Source organism: Dromaius novaehollandiae, chromosome 1 (assembly GCF_036370855.1).
Source record: "Dromaius novaehollandiae isolate bDroNov1 chromosome 1, bDroNov1.hap1, whole genome shotgun sequence".
Taxonomy (NCBI): Eukaryota; Metazoa; Chordata; class Aves; order Casuariiformes; family Dromaiidae; genus Dromaius; species Dromaius novaehollandiae.
In genome coordinates this window covers 103,110,754-103,131,259 of record NC_088098.1, presented here as the reverse complement: position 1 = coordinate 103,131,259, position 20,506 = coordinate 103,110,754, and the positions used below count along the sequence as shown (strand labels likewise).

Here is a 20,506-nt window from a genome sequence, read left to right as displayed (position 1 = left end):
TAAGATTATTTCATAGATAACAGTGTTTTCTCCTAACAGGCTTTGCCTTTATAATTAAAGATGACAGGAAAAACTGTCATGGCCCATCTAGTGGTTATAGGCTGAGATTGCCAGCAGTAGGGCTCAGTGGGTACAGACAGCACCGGTGGGTTTAGCAGTAAGAACACTTCCCCTCTGCCCAACAGAATGTAAAACAAAAGTCTTGTTCTAAATGAGGTTGTGCAAAGCAAACACTCTCCTGGATTTAGCTACCTTGGTAAGACTTCCATGCTGGTCCTCAATCCCCCAGCCTCACTCAAGAAATATAGGGTTCTAGTTGTCAGTGTTATTCAGGCTGGTAAAGGCAAATGAGTTGCAACTAACGCATTTTTGTGGAAATACCTGGCTCGAGTGCTATTCCTTCCGTTGTGACGATACAGAGCAAATCTGCCAGCTCACCCTGGTAAATCATCTGGTTGTCAGAATGCACTGAGACATTAAACACAGGACCTAAAAAAGAATAACCACAGTTATGAATAACAGGCTTTTCTTCAATATCCAAAATCTTTCCTTGCACGTTTTTAAAGTGTTCTGTACTTGCTTATGGAGACAGAGGTCTGAAGTAGTAATAAGTAATCATATAATAGATTTGACAAAACAGTTACCTATTTTTAGCCACTAAGTCCTTTACTAGGACAAAGTACCCAAACTGCCAGACATGTAGTTCTGTTGGGTCACAGACCATGTACAACACAGAAGCTGCTGTCCAATCTGCCTTCCACTGTCGTGCACAAAAGCAGCCTTTCTTCCACTGGTGACTTTGCTAAGAGCAAGAGAGTTCAGGTCCCTAAGCTAATCCAGTCCAGATCTTTTTGGATAAGGCTCTCTATAGGAATTGAGGTTAGAGCAAACCAGTATTTACACAGTACAGATGGTTCTGCTGCAGGACTGAAACAGACAATACAAGCAGCACATCTTTTAACACTTTTCTGTGGGTTCTCCTTCAGGCTTCACCACACCTTCTGCCCTAGCAGATGTATCATGCCTAAAGGTATAGGAATTCCTCTAGCTGTAAAGTGGTGATGATATTGATGAAAACCACTAGGCCACTATGAAATGCTCATACCATAGGGATGTGAGAGTTTGACTTGAAGTACATATGAAAAAACAAAAAAAATTCCCCACATGTTGAAAACATCTATATCTTTGGTGCAAAATTAACAGTACCACAGTTTCTCAGATATGTTGCTAGTACTCTTCATTTCACAGGCAGAAGCTGAAGAACAAATCAAAATACCTTTAGTGATTTCTTTACTAAACAAGGCAAGGGAGATGAGAAGGAAAGCTGTTGTCAATAGTTCCCTCCAGGACAGCTTTGGGGGAAGGGGGCCAGGGAACCCAAGAAGGAACTTGGGGCTCAGATTAAAAACTGACCCTTTCCCTTCCCTTGACTCCTCTAGCTGCTGTCATTGCTAGGCTCAGCTACCTCCAGGATAGCAGCAGCACCAAGAATAGGATGGTCGTTCTGGGCAGGAGGGAAAAGCTGTTGAAAGAGTTGACCTTCCCCACTTTTTCAGGCTACTATTTTAGTACAGAAACTGTAATCTTCAAATCCACTAGAGATCTGTGGCAAAACAACACTTCTGACAAAGAACATTTAAGGAAACCATCCAAGCAACCCACCATCCCCTGCCTTCCCAACAGGTTCCTGTGGGAAGCTATGCTCATAACTCACCACACCGCACTCACACGTCACTTCCAATCTGAGGCTCTGGAAAGAGACGTTCAGATGCCATGAAGCCAGAGCTATCATTTTTGGTGCAACTATTCTAGACCACAAGGGCCTGGCTGGTTTTGGTCAGCAGAGATTACACAGCACACTAAGAGCTGAAATCCAATTACATTACAATAATTACTCTGTAGCTTCTTAAATTCCCCCCAGTTTCCAGTGGGCACAGTGTCCTGCTCTTTGTTACAAACCATAAATCCATTACAGTCCTATTCTCTGCCCCTGAAACAGTTATACTTCATATACCATGGTAGTTTGTACACAATCACCCCTAGAGGTTTTGTACCCATTTTCTCACTAGAAGTCACCTCTACTGAACACTAAGATGGCAAGTTACCCCTCCAAGCAAGGAGGAAATAGTGACAAAGACACACTAGAGGTTACATGTGGGCTACTGGCTGAAACTCCTACATGCTTATGCTAGAACATATTTAAGGAAATAAGAGTTCCAAATGCTCTGAAGCACAGCTGCTGCGCCAGTGACTTCAAGAGCAGGCCTTAATTAAGTTCAGCACTCTGGGATCCCTTCCGGGAAAAAGGAAACATATTAATCTGATTGCTTCCTCAGCCTCTGTCCAGGCCTCTTTCTACAGGAACTTTGTTTCCTGATATGCCCCCATTAACCATATTCCCCTTGCAGTCTACTTTATTCTTTAGAAGAAGCAAGATCTTTCCCATCGTTTTTTCCACAGTTGTGCAGCCACAAGTTCAAGGTGCTAAGGGACTAGTTAGAAAGGCAGAAGGGACCAGGGCACTCTGGCCAGCTAAAACCTGAAAAGTCTCAAGCTGTGCATGAACTGTCAAAACAATAGAAACAAAGTGACCATCAAATCTGCCAGAGGCATTCTCAGCACATATCCTCTGCTGCACTAACCAAATACAGAACAGCACCATCATAATCCTGGTCTGTTGTCTATAGCTCAGGCTCTACACTAAGTTCCAGCAGTGAGCAAAGGTCCACGTTGTGTCAGGAACATGGAACATGCTGCACTCTCCTATATGCTGACAGCAGAGTTCAGGCTCTGCTCCTGCAAACAGCTCTGCCCTGTCAGATGCTCGCAAGGATCGAGCAAGGGAGATAAACTACACGATTCCTATCTTTGCCCAGCAAAGGCTGGGCTGCAGGGTGCTCCGAGGCAGGGCAAACAAGGAAAAAAGGGTACACGCAGATAGCACTTTTTAGGTCTTATTTCTGGATCAAAAGTCCAGACCTCTACTGCATTCAGTAGACATAGGCTTCAAACTCTGGCATGCTCAACAAACCAGTAATGCAGAGTGGAGTTTGAGCATCCCCAGCTGAGTATTACAAGCATAAAAGCTAAGCTCTTTGGTCACTCAGCCAGGGAAGGCCACATCATGGTAACACAGCACTCCCCCATCCACACTTCCGGGTTACCAAGTGCATCTCTTGCCTGTCTCCCACGCAAGGAGTCAAAGTTTCCTGGGCAATAAACAAGCTACTAGGCAGCAGCTGCTCTGTCACGTCATCATCCTACTTCCCCTCAGTAAGCCATAAACAGTAATTTCCCTTTGGCTATTTCCCCACCAGGGTCTACATCTCCTACAAATTAATACATCCTGTACCTCCAGGGAAGAAATCACTGTCCTGTGTCAGAAGGGCTGGATTTCAACAGAGAACCCAGAGATATGTCAGAGGTTGTGCTCTTCCCTCTCTCCAGCTGAAGAAAACCAATTTCTCCCTCCCTCCCCCAGAAGCTTCATTACAGTGAAAGCTTCTTAGCTCACAGTCTTGAAGACTGTATGGTTCTGGCTTCCTAGGAGAAGCATCTTTTCTCTCTGCTCATATACCCCATACCTTGGCCTCAGGCTGCTCTCAGACATGAAAGGATAGAATAAAGCATCTTCATTGGGGCTTTTTTCCCCGCTACAGAACTTGACAAGACAGGAGACCATTTGCAACACGGAGAGGCATTAGCTCTGAGCTGGACCAGGAGGACCACATAACCCCCTACCTCTCCAACAGAAGGTGCATTCGAGTTGGAGCTGGAGCCACTACCCAGCCTGGGAAAAATTCACAGAAGCTGGCGACATGGCTCTACACTTCATTAAATGTCACCTGCATGCCACCCTTCCCTACAGAAGGGTTATTGCTATTAATTTCTTTTATATTTTTTCTGAAAATTAAACTGACCAAAAAGTGCTTTTATTCTGAATATTACTTGCCTGATTTATGTCCTCCCCAGCTTTAGCAATTTACCCTGACTTCAGCTAAACCCTTCTGGCAATAGAAAGGGAAGCAGCAATGAGCTGCATGCCAGTCTCAAATGAAAGCAACAGTAAATCAGTGTCCATTAGTGAGTTACAAGCAAAACCACCACCCAATCTAACTAGGCATCTGCAGACTCAAGAAAAGCACCTTAGCAAAAAAAAAAAAAAAAAAAAAAAAAAGGCACCAGAGCAACCACAGGATGCCTCCAGATGCACCTTAAAGGCTCTCAAGGACCCTCCGGGACAAATGTGCCATGAGGCGGTCTCCTGCAAACACATACACACACAAACACCAAACCCACAGATGCAAGCACATGGTAGCAGGGAACCCCCAGTGGACACTATGACTGACAGGGTCTCAGTATGCCACATTCAAGTGCTTGCAGTGTCACAAGAAGGACTGGGGGAGAGGGCAAACTCTCCTTCGATGAGATCTGAGTTTATGCTCCATTAACATTGAGAAAACTAGAACCCTTTACAGATAATACATGATGTGGCTTTGCCAAGCTTGCCACTTGTATTTAACAGCATGAAATATGGTTACTGGCACCTACTCATAATGCAAGAGAATAAACAAAAGAATTTAGTTTCAGTTGCAGGGTTGACAGATCGAGCATGACTTGTGAAGCTCATCAAGAACAAAGCAGAATTAAGTGTAGGAAAGCTGTTCAGTAGTTCCAAAGCTGAGGAACAATTAGAGCTGGATAACTTCAGGTTTGAAGATAACGATTGTACCTTCAGCTAATTTAGAAACAAAGAAAAAGCATGGACTTATAAAACAAACCAGCAATTCCGATTCTAAAAGTTAATCGACTCTCCCCTAAACTCCCATCTTCTGCAGTGACCTTTGATTTAAGCTAAGCCAAAGTCTCTGTTCCTTATCATACTAAGTAACTTCAAAAACAACCTTTTTTTCTTTAATGAAGTAATAACAACTTTACATTAAAGAGCATCTGCAGTCAAGAAAGGAATAAAAAAAAACAGCTTTCAGACCATTTCTTGATTTCTGAATGCTTGAAAAACATTATTATTTTAAATGGAAAGCAAAGAAGCTGAGGTTGGAAGTTTACTAGCACAGCCCTAGAACTGCTTAAAGGAAAAGCAAGTTCCAGGATCAGGACCTGTTTGGTTTAGTTTCTTCTGAATGCCCCCCTTCTGTGGCCAAATCTCCTTGCTCAAACCATTGATTTCATGCAACCCAGGAAGAAAATTCCAGGATCCAAATCCTAAAGTGACTTAGTTTTCAGCTAAAAAGTATATTGCAAATTCTTCCACACACATAAGTGAAATAGAAACCAAGCTGCACCAAATTTCATGTATTTAGTGCTCAATTAGGCTAAACAGGCTGGAGGGTTGAAAGGAGGCGCTAAAGTTCATTGAGTTAGTTTTCTCAGCTTAAAGATTTCTGTACTGGAAGAAAAAATAAAACCCCTTAGCCCTATTTAACTGATTTCACCCCATTCTCCCTACTTTGCTTCACTGCTTGATAATCCAACCAACTTCAGTCCCCCAAAAAAGGAAAGAGAACACAGAGAAGAATAATCAAAATCCAGTTAACATCTGGATTTAAAAACAGCAGGAAGAAGTCCTAATTACCTAGGTCCTAGACAACCTTTTAACCTTTTCTACTTCATCTTAGCCAGTATTTGTCTGCAAAAATAAGGTATAAACTCCCCACAGAACTGAGGTATCTTTACCTCAGAGCAAAGAGAGGTCAAGTAACTGGACTGACAGAGATCCTGTACAGACAAGAACCCTGTGCCTCATCCATTGCTTAGCACTGAAGCAGCAATCACTGCATGCGACTTCCCTGCTTACAGTGAGCCAGCTCCACAAACCACAAAGGGAAAACACTGATGCAATCCACTAGTTCTCTCGCTTCCAAAATATTACTCATATCTGTCTTGGCATGAGATCATCCACTCTTGAACTGAAGGATCCCATGATCTGCCTCTCTCCAAATAATGAGCTCCTTCACCCACACTATTCCAAGCCCCTTGCCCTCTCTCCCTGCTTCTTCATGAAGTTGTTCCCTAACCAGTTTCATACCAACCCTCATAACAGTTGTTACAGGAAGAAATACTCGGAGTAGTTTAGGCTATGCTTTCTATTTCCAGCTGCAAATTCACATATGTACGCACAAAGGCACACAATGACAAAGCATGTTCCTGCCCGTTAACGGGGGCTGGAAAATACTAGCCCTTCTTGCCAAAGAGTTTTGCTGTATTGCTCTTCATTCATTTCCATGATTAATGTTTCTTTCCTTTAAAAATCTCGCTGTTCTCCTTTTTGAAACTGAGTCTCTCTCTGGGTCATTACAGGGCATCATTTCATTTTAATTGCAAGTTCAACATCAATACTCAGCTCATATTTCAGCAGCACTTGGTTTATCTCTACTTCTTCCAAAGCGAATGATAACACATTGCTGTACAATGAGCTCACAGGCAGACGTAATCCAGAGTTGAAGATTTCATTGAGATGATTCCCTTAAAGTCCTCTTTTGTTTTGCTTTGCTTCTCCAGAGTTTTTTGCCCTCTGCTGAACAACACTGGGGGAAGCCAGCCCAGAGCACAGCCAAGCTTCAAATGGTACTCTCTCATAGCATACTTCTGCATACAAGAGAAAAAGCATCCTTCTCCCTGCTTCCCTCAAGGAAAAGTAAAATACCAGTGACTTCTGTGGAGAACACCAAGATTGTAGGGTGGGCAAAAGACAGTCTAAACACTACCACGGGTGGCTGGGCACAAAGTGGAAGAAAATTAAAGGATGAACACTAAAGAAAAATTTATTATTCCAAGATAAACCAGGTGGATTTCACAGAGACCAGGTGCCTCAGCATTAAAAAGGGGGCGGGGGGGGGGGGGGAACGCGCGCACACACACACACACGCGCGCACACACACGAAAACCAACCACCACACACAGCTGCAGGACCTGATCCCAGGCCAGTTCCCAGCTATTTGGAGCCCACCTTTGCTGGTGAACTCAGCAAAGGCTGAAGACAAAGGGGACCATGAAGAATGGTATCCTCTCCCATCCTCTGCTCAGCCCTTGCAGTGCAGAGGCACTGCCACTGAAGCTACACCTCTAGGTGACCAGGAGAGCCGAGTTTTCCAAGTGAGAGATTTCAGGCTAGTCAAACAGGATCACAAGCCTTACAAGAAGCTGTCTTGATATATCCAGCTTCAGAAGGAGAACAGCCAAGAACACAGAAGACAGATTTGTCCAGGCTAAAGGAAAGACTATGTGTACACGTATCACCTGATGGCTCAGGGCAGAGAAAATATTAGGATTCCAGTAGAAATGATTCAATGAAACTAAGAAAAAAAAATTCAAGGCAAGCACCAAGAGCTGCCTTTCTCCCTCAGCTTGCTGATCAACCTCTGGAAGAGATAACAGAACTTGTTTTAAACCGAGCTGAACAAAAAGAAGCATCAAAGAATTCTACTTAAAGTCTCCATATGGGATGGGTTTCTCCTCCTCTTCTATAAAAATAAGCTTAGTTTGGCTACAGTTATGGGATGCACAGCAGGCATTCATTTTATAAAATTAGTCTTATGATCCATGTTATTCATAAGCGCAGACCAGAGGATTCCCAAGATCCCTTCTGGCCTTAAAATATATACAATAGAGAACAATCTGCCATTGATCGAATATATGAAAACTAATGACCTACTAGGTTTTCCTCCCGACTTCTGGTTTACATAATTCAGTGGACGAAATGCGCTTTTCAGTTTTCAGTTCAGGAAGTTTCAAATAAATGCCTTTACATTAAAGTTTCAGATCATAAACTAACTGGAATATATATATCTCTCTGCAGCAGCAAGTGGAGAGAAGGTCTCTGCTTGCAGCCAGCAAGTTCTGCCTCAAATGGAAAGAATCTGAGCAAGACATTTTCCACAGATGTTCATGGAAAAACATTTCAGAGCACTGCCACATTTCAAGCGTATTGCAGCAGGAAACATTGAAGTTTCATGTGTGCAGTCCCCTGCTCATATATAAAAAGCTTCCAGCCCTCCTGCTGTTCAGATAGATCACATTGCACAATGCATATGCACAATATAAAATCCTTCCTCGAAACACGCTCTCCAGCTTGTACAGTTATCCAGGGAGCTGCATTCCCCCAAGCCTGCTTTTCCTGACCCTTTCCTATTAGCATCTCCCCTCCAGTTTTGGGAAGCCTTTCGTTCTCCCCAGAAACCACTAGCTACCTCAGCAATTCTCCCTTATACTGTTCACAGCAGGGAAAATATGGTGCCAGCTTCCTCCTTTGCAGGACGAGTTTGACAACCACCTGCACCACACAACACAACACAAGAGCATGTTATCTGAGCTGAGCTTTTATAGTTGCTCCACAATTTTGCCATTTACCTCTGGCTCCCTGAGTTAGTCACAGTTTGCAAAGACTCATCATCAAAGATGTCATCAAAGAGACATCTCAGTGGACAAAACTTATCCACAAAACACCCTCTTCCATCACGTACACCCACTTCCAAATCATTTTCTTTAATTTCTACTTGTCTGTTTGAGCCAAGAGCAGAGTAACAGGACACAGAAGAGGAGCAGGGTTGGAGGAAAGGAAGTACAGCAGGCCTTTACACATGCAACCACACTCCCGCAGACAAGCAGGACATTTGGAGGAAAGAAGGGGGTAATCTGGGAAGCAAGCTTGCCAGCATCCATTCTAACTGTGCTCACCAAGTCCTCTCGTCCCCACCAGCAAAGTTTCAATCTCACAGCACTGATGTATTCAAATAAGTCTATCAAAAAAGACTTCAGAACAAATTTGCCAAGACACATTCAGACAACAAGGATTTTTCAACAGCAAATAGCTTCTTTTTTTTTTTTTTTTTTTTTTTTTTTTTTTTTTTTTAAGTCAAAGAGAAGCCACGCTCACAGTAGAGGAGAGCCTTTAGAACTAGCCCAGAGATGAATGTCCAGCACAGATACTCTAGTAACAACCAAAGAGGACAAAGTTCATCCATCAGTTGTGGGAAGGAAAGTATTTCAAGCCAGATTTTTGCTACATGCCAAGATTATTTAAGGAAATAGCTCTCCAGTAAATTGTGCCTGGGGTCTCATTTCTCTCTTCATTCTTTTGCAAAGAATGAAAGGCTGAGGGGGTGTCAGGACCATGCCTCCTGCTGCTCAGCCCTGCTACTGGAATTCACACATTCCCACAGCAGTGCTCCAGGCTGCTTCCCTTTCTCACTCCATGCATGGGAAATCCTATCTGGGGGAAGAGGGAGGGAGTAGAGAGTGACAGCGAAAAGAAGTTGAGAATGCAACATACACACTTCCCTCCCTTGCATAGCTCACAGGTTTCCCTCTGAAGCATGGATATTAATTGGGTCTCACCAGACTTTTTGGATGGGAGTTCAAAGTGACGCAACACAAGCAATGCTGGCAGAGTAATCAACCACCACTTTTATGCAGGAAAGCCTTCAGGTAAGAGCTTGGAGGGGAAGGGTGTGGGACTGATTTCACCTTTGCTAGTTTCTTGCATCACTCCTTTGCAAATGCTGCTCTCTTACTGTGACTGACCCAGATATCGAGAGTAGTAAGGCTGAAGCTACAGCCTATTAAAAAACCTTAAAAAGACAGCGTAAATCCATAGCAATATTCAGCTGCGACTGTGCTGTTCCAAGAATGATTATCATTCTCAGCTATGAAGGCAACCAGAAGTCAAGCTGCTCTAGCTTAGTCACAGCCATATCTTGTAAAAACTCTCCAAGCCAAATACTGTATACAGAGCAACTTAGATGAAGAACAAGGGATGTGAGGAGAGACCTACTCCCAAACTGTGTTTAGGAATAGGAGTGGGGGATTGAAGGAGGTTTGAGATAAAAACGAAACAGCTAGTCACAGAGCCCCAGCATAGGAGGCATTCTCAGGCTACACTGAGAGCCAAGACTGCCCAAGTCACCAGTCTGGTTTAGCAAATCATGAGATAAGCCCTTCACTCATAAGTGCACCACCATTATAAAACAATTCCACAGCACTTCCCACCACACAGGATAATAGGAAGTCAGTGTTAAAATGCACCTCTGATGATCCAAACAACCCTTGCAACCCCTCACCTTCTCCAACAGTACACCAGGGCAGGCATGCTTCCCTTGATACATCTTGCCAGGTAGGCTATGTTACAGCTGAGGGTGAGGATTTCAGTAAGGCTGTGGGGAACAGGATGCATACTTGGGTATTAAAATTCATCCCAACTTGTAGCGCCTTGCAGTTCAGCTACAAAGGGCCTTTACAGTTTTTCAGTGACAGAGCACACTTGCTGTAGTTGCTGAAACATTACCATTGCTTTGAACTGATGATTTTCTGCAATTAGATCAACAGGAAGGTGTGCTCAGGCAATTTAATGCTATGCTAATTGAGTTTGTTTTGGAACAGAAATCCAGTTTATATTAAAGCTCTTCCAAAGCAATCGTTACCTAAGAGCAATCTAGTGATGATGCTGGCAAGAGTGGCAGCAATTATTCCATACTGAAATCCAGCTCTGAGCCTGCAGGACCTTAAAAGCTACATTAGTAAAGGAAAACCCAGGGGCTACGATTATAACCAATTCATTAAATGTCTTCCAGGAAACAACCAAGAGGAGAGAGGACACAAGCACCACCAAAGGAGACAAGCAAAGCTCTTGTCCATCCCACCACTTGGGCAGCCTTTCAATGTCAAAAAAGAGCACGCGCTTCCCAGAGACAAAGCCACTGGCAGAGCATCAAGAATTTCCTCTCCTTTTCTGGCCTAGACACACACTAGACAAATTCTATACCAACCTGAGGTTTGGAAGTCTATCTGGATAGGATTAGATAAGCCGTTCACTGCTTCACGCCACATGCCACCACCACCTGGGGACCAGGCAGTCACCACACAGCGATACAGCCCAGCATCAGAAATCTGGGTCTGATACATCCTATAGCGGAACTCATTCTCCTGGACCTTCTCCAGAACCACGCCGTCCACACGAGTCTGATCCGTCCAGTCTTCCAGCCGCACTACTGAATCCTGGTTCAAGGAGATTATGCGAGTGGTCCCATTGGGGTTGGACTGATCCGTCAGTGGCTTCTCTGCTGTAATGAGGACAGAATAGCGTGGCGTCTTGATGTTCTTCGAAGACACTTTGCACGTCATCTCAAAGGTGTGGCCTGCCACAAAGAATGGTTTCAGTCTCACTGCCTCCACTGTCAGCATGTAATCTGAAGAGGGAAGGAAATAAACAGCAAGGAAAGATTAATAAAGGCAACTATTTCTGCAGCACCCTTCAACCCAGAAGATTACTAGTAAATAGAGCGCTTTTTTGGAGAGACAAATTCCAGAACATTTCTCTAAACACCTAGAGACACCCCAGAAAGCTACTCAAGGGCACACAACAGTACACAACAGTTTCGGTGAAGATGCAAGGATTCAACAAAAAAAACAAAACACTTGACATATATTGTAACATACAGGGCATGCATAAGGCCTCCAAAATTTTTTTTATTCAAGAGTAGAGATAATAGTTATATGAGACTCAGAGCCCCAGTTTTACACTGGATCTGGAACAGCGCCAGCAGCAACAGGATATGAGGACACTGAGGAAGTACTGATGACTAATGACAAAAGCCACCACTGACTGAATTTGCAGAACTTAAGGTACCTTCTTGTATTTCCCTTGAAAATCCACCTGAACAGCAATCCAGACGCATTCAGCTGAACTCCCAAGATCAGCTAAAAGTGCATGACAGAAAAGTTGGTGGTAACATGAGAAATCCCCAACCCCAGCATCCACACACACACAGGTCTGTGCTGAAAGAGTTCAATATACCTCCTGCCTCCACACGTGCTCTTTTCACTTGCTTCCCATGCATTCATCTAAGCCTGCCAGAAGCCTTAACATTTCTCCAACAGCCAATTTTGCACCAAGAATGCCAACACTTTGTGAGGTTTCCTTCCCTTTCTTCAGCATTCTCCAAGTCTGCAAGCTCCTCAATCCCAAGAATCCCTTAATTACAGGGTTTGGGAAAATTAGACATCTAGAAGCAAAGCCTCCAGACACAAAAAATAAAGGTCACAACGAGAAACTAAGAAAATGAGGTGACCGAAATCAGAGCTAGATAAAAGGAAAGGGAGTTGCTAGTTTCATGGAACTGTGATGGAGACAGATCCCACACACCTAGGAAGAGCTCCTTCTACCTATGAAGATGAAGTAGGACTGGATTAGGACACACAAGCTACAGCAGTTTCCCAAAGCAGCAATATTGGAAGAACTGGACTAGTCCAACCTTCTGGACACTGACTTTGCTACAGCATACTCTCCCTTCCCCCTGCCCCATACTAAAAAAGGGATGACTACACATTAACCAAAAAAAAACTAGAGATCACCTTTATGCAAGGTGAAACTTTGCAGAATGAGGGAAATAAACTATGGTGAGATTGTAACACATCCCCAAAATTGAACTAAGTGCAGTAATACTTATGCCCTCCCCATGAAAGCAACAAGATACTTGTCAAGATTACATTTTGCAGCATTTTGCCTTCAAGGTGCAGTTTTCACAATGAGTAAACACAGCCCACAAGATGAGAAACCTGGTGTGACAACTTTAAATCAGTACTGTATAAAGCAGATGACAGTACAAAGCTATATAAAAAAAAAAACCAGCAGGAGGACAGAAAGCTGAGCTGCTTCTAGTGGTCTAGCTGAGCACAGAATTACTTGACACTTCAAACCCAACCCTGCTTGCACTTCCAGCCCCTAAGCAAGTAGGAATGTAAGAGCTGCATAGTTAAGCACTCAACTGAAGTTGCACATACAGTCATTCTCTGCTCCTTCATGTGAAGGCTCATCATGGATCTGATTCTGTTCTTCAAATCCATTTTTCTCATTTTGTGTCAATAAGATTCCAATATCACCCTCTTTACAAGGTTGCAGCACTTAAGAGTCCAGCATAGAGCAGTGCGCCACATATTTTAGGAATACAGTAGACAATTATACTCTTGCCTCAAAAGCAGAAGCACCAGTGGCTAACCATATTTCTCTGCCACATATTGCTACTTTCTAACAGTGTGAGGAGATTTGATTCTGGGCAAACCTCCCCCGACACAAGCCTTCTCTTTGGCTGAGAGTTGAGTTCTAGGCATGGGGTGGGGGTGGGGACAAAAAACCCCATCTGGTTTCCCCTACATGTGTTTAAGACAAATACCTACAAACGATCAGAACAGCGCAGAGACAATTGGCCCCCAAAGATCTGGGGCTCCAAATGCCATACTTCAGGTATTCTCTGAGCCAGAGGTTAGGCAGCAGTAAGCAGGAGAGTGTGCGCCTTGGCCCCAACAAGGCTAGACCAGACTTAATCCCCAGAAGTCTTTTCTTGGCTTCCCATTTGAAAGCAAGAAAAAAAATGCTGGTTTTACCAATCATTTTTGTTAGAGACAAAGGAGAAAATGGTTGTGGTAACATGCAGCAGCAACAGAAATGCCATCTGAAGAGTTTGTGGAAAAGAACATCTGAGGACCAGAGATGCAGCTGGAGAACAGTGATGGAATTCAAAGGGGTTAGAAAATCAGATGCAGAATGAAGAACAGGGAGAAATCCTTAAAGTACTCTCAAATGATTGTTCTACCCAAAGAAAAAAAAAACACACGTCCTTAGGTTGGATGAATACCACAGAAGTCAAGAGGGGACCAACTATGAGAACATAAGAAACGAAGACCAGGAAAGATGGCAGGCACGAAGAACAGCACCCACACATACAGGCACGGCAATGTTGTTGAGAGGTTTTTTTGGTTTTTTTGTTGTTGTTGTTTTTTAAAAGGAATATTTCTGAATTTGCAATACTAGATGTCCAATACTGATCTCTAAACCAAAAAACCTCCATACCCTATCAACTGGAAAAGTCTGCATCACCATTCTGGACATACAGTTCTGCTCCAAAACTGCTCTCCTTCAGCAGCAGCAGAAGGAAGGTAAGGAGAGCTCTATCATCACTGCTTAAGAAAGCATGCAGTTGTCTCTGTGTGTAATACTGCACATACAGGAAAGAGGAGGGGAAAAAAGGTTTGGTACGTAGGTTAGAAATAACAGTATTCTGCAAGAAAAGTTAAGTGGGAAAAGAGAGTTTCTTCATGTTTCATAAATTAATGGATACTACACATCCAATCTTTTAGCAATGGACGGGCCAGAGAGGTCAAGGAACAGCATTTTCTTCCAAGAACTACAGCCTAAGATTTCATTTCTGACCTTTTGAGATTGGCCAAGAAAGCGAGAGTTGTGTTCCTTGTGTCTTGAACACCACCTTACATGTTTGACCCTACACACACACAGCAGTTATGTGCACAATCTTGCCTCCTTCTCTCAAAAGGCCGTGAATGAAAAGCACACTCCTGCTTGTCCGATGCAAAAGCCTGCAATCTGTACAGTTTATGTTGGAAAGGGGTGGGGGGAGAGATCATAAGTAAACCACACCCAAAGCTTAAAACCAGTTTGGGCACTATTCCACAACAGAGGGCTAGCGGCAAAAGAAATCCTAGCCAAATAATTCAGATAAAATTTGAGTAATAAGCTACGCTTAGGAGCCTAGCAGCGTATGCTTCTGCCTTCCATCACTGGCCATTCCAAGTCAATAAGCCCTGCTACTACTCTCCTGCTGTTCTCTACTGCAAAGAGCGCTTCAGGAGTTTTGCAATGAGTATAAAGTATGCTTCTTGAGTAATGAATGAAAACGCTTTTCACCAAATCTAAACCAGCCAATTTGCTAGAAAAGCCTAACAGCTACAGGACAAGGAGACTTCAGAAACAACAAACTCCTTCCCTGTATTCCACTGACTCCAGTCTGATAATGACCACAATGGCTACAACTGACAGCAATCTTAGAACCTAATGTCTCTTCAGCAGCCTCAAGCAATACCATCACAATATTCATAAAGGCTTCTTCATCCCCCAGTGCACTAACTAAATTGAAAGCACAGGGAATGCAACAGACATTAAGGCAATGGCAGTTTTGCCTTCATAGGAAAATGGGACTGCAATTGCAGCCCCAGTAGCTCAAATAGCAAGAGCTCTGAAGATGGAGCAGGCATAGCAAGGCCTATACTGCTAAATCTTCAATGTTATGGGTACCCTAAGCTATTTACAGGGAAACTAGTTGATACATCTACCTAAGAGGCAACTGGTTTTCCCACTGCAGTGGGCAAACAAGTACGCCACCTTCATTGAGCTGCTCAGCTGCTAAGCAGAAAGTATAAACAATTTATCCTCTTGCAGCTGTGGGCATGACAAGCCCAACCACCCCTGCCTGGGGCCCTGCACACCTAGTTAACGCACCTCCTCGTTCCAGCACCCAAACTGGCACATACAGGAGACAGTTCTGTGCAATGGGCATGGGAATTTCTTTGCTCAAGAGAAACTGCATGCCTGCACTATGCAACGGTGCTTCTATCGCACACTAGAAATTGTTTAAGGCAAATAGGTGGAGGAAGTATCACTTGTTCTCTACTCTCAGAGCTTTCTGGAAAAGGCAGTCTTGCTTTCCATTAAAATTAATGCAATCGCTTGGGCAAACATTTAGGATAATGGACATTATGCTAAATATAATTATTTTGTAAATTAAAAACAAAACTATTAAGAAAACCCCAAATAATAGTATCTTTAGAATATGGAGGTTCAATCGAAAGATGATGTGCTCTTTTGTGAGGACTTCCATGCAGATCCAAAACTGACATCACTAATTTAAGAAACAAGCACCAATTCTGCACTTCCTTGCAAACAGCAACTATTTTAAGTGCAGACAGCATTCACACTCAAATTAATGAATAAATAAGACTATCCTTTAACATATCAAGCTTACTCTGGGTTCAAAATGATCTAAAGAACCACTCAAAAAAGGCTTCCTCCCTTCCTTTACCCCTTTTTAAAGTACAAGTCCCAATCAGCAATTAAGCTAAAAATAAGAACGTAACTGATGCTTTTCATTTGTGAGATTAGATAAGAACACTTCCTTTGTCACTTTTGGATGAAAGGAGTAGAAGCAAGAGTAGAAGAAACAAAGAAATTAAGTAGACCATGCAATAAAATAACTGCAATGCATGATGGTGAGTGCCTGCATTTGCAGAGCTGAGTAAGCAGAAAGACGTGAACTTTATCAATCTCAATAGAATGAATATGGGGATAAAAAACCTCAGAGTGGGCAACCATGCAAGTTATTATACACAAGCAAACAGGGCTTTGACATCTTCACATGGCATTTACATTTCAAGCAAAGGCCTCCTTGCCCTAAACACCCCCCTCTGTACAGACCAACCCACAGATGCAACACAGTAGTTTCTCCCCTTTCTTGCAAACCTCAGTTAAAGCTACCTTTTCCAAAGCGGGATTTCTCTCAAGTTCCCCCACTAACTGCTCTAAAGTTAACACAGAGGTTGCTAATAATGAAACAATTTGAAGAAAAGCCTTTATGCAAGCACAAGCTATGCTAGGAACAGGCAAATTTGGGTTCTCTCCTTAGGCAAACACGTGGGAGCCTGGCTGCTTGCTTTTATAAGCCTTGGGAGCAGTTAGGGACTCAAATCACCAGAGATACTTGTCAAAACAACAGCCAGAGAGCAGAGGCAGCAGCAGATTAACTCCTTCATAGCTACCAGCTACAGCACTAGCTGGCAGCACAGCCTTCAGCTCACAGGAATAGGCAGGGAGAGGCCATGTGGAAGAAGGCATTGGGAGCTAGATGGCTGAATAGGAGTAGATGGGAGAAGGAAAGGGAGGGGAAATCAAACCTGAACATTTTCCCCCGTACATATATATAAAATGTTTTTTCAGGAGGGGAAGGGCATTTGCAGGACATCTGGCTTTCACATCATCAATCTCCTAATTCCAAGTTGTGCCAAAAAGTGTACTTTTCAGCATGGAGACTATAACCTTTATAGTTGCATTTCAGTGTTGCAAAATTAGTAGCATATTTGGAAGAAAACCAGAAACAAGGGAATGTTCACACCTGTCACAGTTTGTTTGCCCTCAGAAACATCAACACAGGCAGAGACTTTTGAACTCCAGCTGGTTTCTCTAGTTGCTCCAAAGGCAATGATCCATTACGCGTGCATACACACACATACACGCACATGCGCTCCGTGTTGTGGCATAACAACTGAACTAATTGTGACCAGCATTTGGCCTTAATGAGAGATCGCATTCCTGCTGGAGAAGCTAGCCAGCAAAACAACCTTTTTGAGGATCACACTTAGTCTGGGGAGGAAGGGAGTTTGGAGCAAGTAACCCACCACCCTTCTCCACTGGAGCAGAACCACAGCAGAAATCCTCCAATTCATTTTGAAACATCTCTACTCTAGGGATAATCCCTGAACAACTTTAAACTGATATCAAACTAGTATCTTTGAGACATAGTCCTCCTTGCCCATGGCTGCTTGAGTTAGACTATTGAAGGAGATCTATTGGGGGACAAACACGTCTTAGCTAAGCACAGGGTTTTTGCTGAAGATGTTACCTCTTCAGTTATCCTATTCCTTCGTTCCACATCCAACAAACCCTCTTGCGTGACCTCACACCTAAGCAAAAAAAAGTACTGCTTTACTCTACAGGCCATCTGGCCTATATGCACTCTTTTTACTCCAGCATTAAGTGATTCAGGTAACTTTATTGGTCCCACAGAGAGTTTAGATACCGACTAGAGTTAGTCCACTTCTTCCTAAAAAAGATCCAGATCAGAGCTAAGCACTAAATGACTTTTGTCTGCCACTCACTTATTTTTTTGATACTCTGGTACAACTGTGCCCATAAACTTCCTCAATAGTGCCTTCTAAACATGGGCTTGTAAACATAAAGTGCAAGAGAAGAAAACTGTCAAACTGGTAGCCAGAGAAGCCTTGAAGTAAGTGACATTTCCCTTCTCACCCTAAGACAATGCTGTTGCTAGCAACAAGAGGTATCCTGGGGAGACTGGAACAGCCTGAGTCATGAAAAAGAGTACTGACCTCAGCATCGCTGCTGGATGCCACCCTTGCCACAGTGACAACCTGGCTCCTGCAAGTCTCAGCACAGTATGATTCATGTACCTCCGTTTTTCACTTCCTCTCCAAAACTGTTGCATAAAACTGGTTAGTGCTGTCAAGTAGTTATTTCCCTTCACAAATGGTTGCCTTTGCAAGAGGTAATAACTTTTTTTTTTTTTTCCTTTTCATAACACAGAAACACATTTCTAAAGCCCATTATCAGGCTTCCAGCTGACAGGGGCCGCTCAAGATAACTACCTTAGCCATCCAGGTCTTTCAGTCAATAGGTGCAGAGTTCCTACCTTGTGTAGCCCAGAAAATGCTGACAGGTGCAGAAGTCACATCTTTGCTCTTTACCCAGCTGTTGTTGCGGTGCCTACTCCATGCAGAAATGACACAGAAATAGTCCCCTCTGTCACTTTCTGAAGTCCACTGGATTCGTAAACTGAAGGTGTCAACAGCTTTTTTAGAGAAGATTATTTCCCCATTCAGAGTCCGCTTTCTGCTCCCGTCCCCAAGCAGCAGAGTCCAGTCTGCATCCATCATGGCCAGGAGTTCCTCTGTCACCACATCGTCACTGCGTAAGCGCGGCCTGTAGTACCAGGAAACTGTGAAGCGGATGTTTGCTTCCGAGTCCTGTGCATTTGTGATCCTGCATTCAAGCTCAGTGGGGTCATCTGAGAACTTGGGTGTTTTAGAAGCATTCAGAAATACATCATAATCCAGATCTGCAGAGGAGGAAACACAGAAGAAAGAGGTTAGAAGTTACAAAGCAGAAGTAGCACAGGTTAATAAAAATAATAAATAAAAAAGAATGCTGCTACCATCCAGTCTATAAGAGCACATGAGATAAAAACCAAGTGCCACAACATACGTTTTTCTGGCAAGACCAGCAGATTGGGAACTTCGACTTAAGCTCTCAGACCTGCACCAAGCAAGTCTGAAGCAAGTTCTCCCCTCCAGGCCTACATTTCCAAACAGGATTTTTTATTTTTTCTGTCTAGTCAGAGCATGTCAGAAGAGTCAGGACAAAGTGGGCAAGCAAATTAAGCAAAATCACTCCCTTTTTTAGGCCTGGCTCCAAGAACCCTAAATATGGCTTCATTTTCAGATGTCCAGTCATCTTCTGGACCTGTCCAAATGCCCAAGGCAGCCTGCTTCAACAGAAGACCAGTTATTCTCTAGCTTCAGACTGACAAGAGATATCCTATTTCCCTATTTTCTCTCCAGGGTAAGAGATTATCTCCCATCTCAAAACGCCTTCCCCCCCCCCCCCCCCCCCCACTTATTCCATGAGCTCTAACACACACAGTACATTCAGCAGGTATCATAACAAATACGAAGCTGGTTAACAGTCAAAGATGCATATATCAGAAGAGCCTTACAGTTTGAAAGTGAAGTACATGCCATACTTGAGGTTGGAATCCCTCAGGCTTGAAAAGGAGTGCCTGAAACTCACGGGTTAAAGAAACAGGCTGTTGTATTTAAAACTGAAACAGCTCATTGTCCAAAGCCCAAAAGCGATAAGGCAGTTGCGTGACTATTTTTTCCTCAGACTACAGAGATAGTAAAGGAAAAAGATTACAGCAAGAATCCCTCAGCACAAAGGAAATATATGTTTATTTACTAGTGTTAGAATATTCTTCTGTCTTACTGTCTACTATTATTTGGGACAAAAGAAAAAGACTAGCCTTCCAACTTTGGCCAACACTCATCACACCGATTTTGTTATGAATGTATTCTGTGCTCTATATTTAATTCTTGCTTTATGTTTTATTTGGCATTTTGCCTTCCTAGAAACAATTAACTGAAACTATAATTGGGACACAGAGGGCAATCCAAAGCTAAAATTACGGCTTAGATCACCAATGAGCTGAGATAATAAAACATCTTAATAGAACTGCTGCGCTAACAAGTGTGCACACATGCACTTTTAGTCTTCATAGATGCATAGGATAGAAACAGTTCTATTTAAGCAATGTGGCTGCTGTTATATCAGCTTGAAGAAAGGATCTCTCATCATTAGTATTATGCATGCAGTGTCCTTGCATCTAGCAAGAATGACAGCATTAACACAGACCAGGCACTAGAGTGTCTACATCACTGGGTTTTTGCAGTATTATATAACACAGAAGCATAAGAGTGCTGTTACCCAAGTCCATAGTACCTACTACCAATGATCTTGTGCAGATTTTTGCGGATTCTCCATATGGGTAAGGCAAAATGGGGGGGAGGGGGGGGGAAGCACACAGTTGTTCTTCTGCAGCCAAGCCATCGATAAATACTGGAGGCCATAACCCATTTTTGGTATAAGTAAATCCCCACAGATCCTATGACTACACCACTCTTCATGTCTCACTAACAACAGAAGACTACAGTCTTCTCCAGGGCCTCATGACATATTGCCCAGACACCGCAGTCATCTTCTCCTCATTCCCCCTTTCTCTCCCCCTTCAAAAGGCAAAAACATTCAAGACTAATAAATATTTTCACAGCTGCAAAGTCTATGAAAGCAGAAACTCTT

At 43.2% G+C, this 20,506-nt stretch overlaps 1 protein-coding gene across 3 annotated transcripts in view; it reads right to left on the bottom strand.

Annotated features, from left to right (window-relative positions):
* Window positions 1–20,506, bottom strand: part of PTGFRN (prostaglandin F2 receptor inhibitor) — a 70,779-nt gene that overhangs the window by 12,407 nt on the left and 37,866 nt on the right. For all 3 annotated transcript variants that reach the window (XM_064522793.1, XM_064522795.1, XM_064522798.1), the window contains exons 5-7: window positions 18,285–18,710; window positions 10,782–11,201; window positions 382–489 (exon numbers count right to left, since the gene is read on the bottom strand). In XM_064522793.1, coding sequence (XP_064378863.1) covers window positions 382–489; window positions 10,782–11,201; window positions 18,285–18,710 — 954 coding nt within the window. The remainder of the gene's footprint in view (window positions 1–381; window positions 490–10,781; window positions 11,202–18,284; window positions 18,711–20,506) is intronic.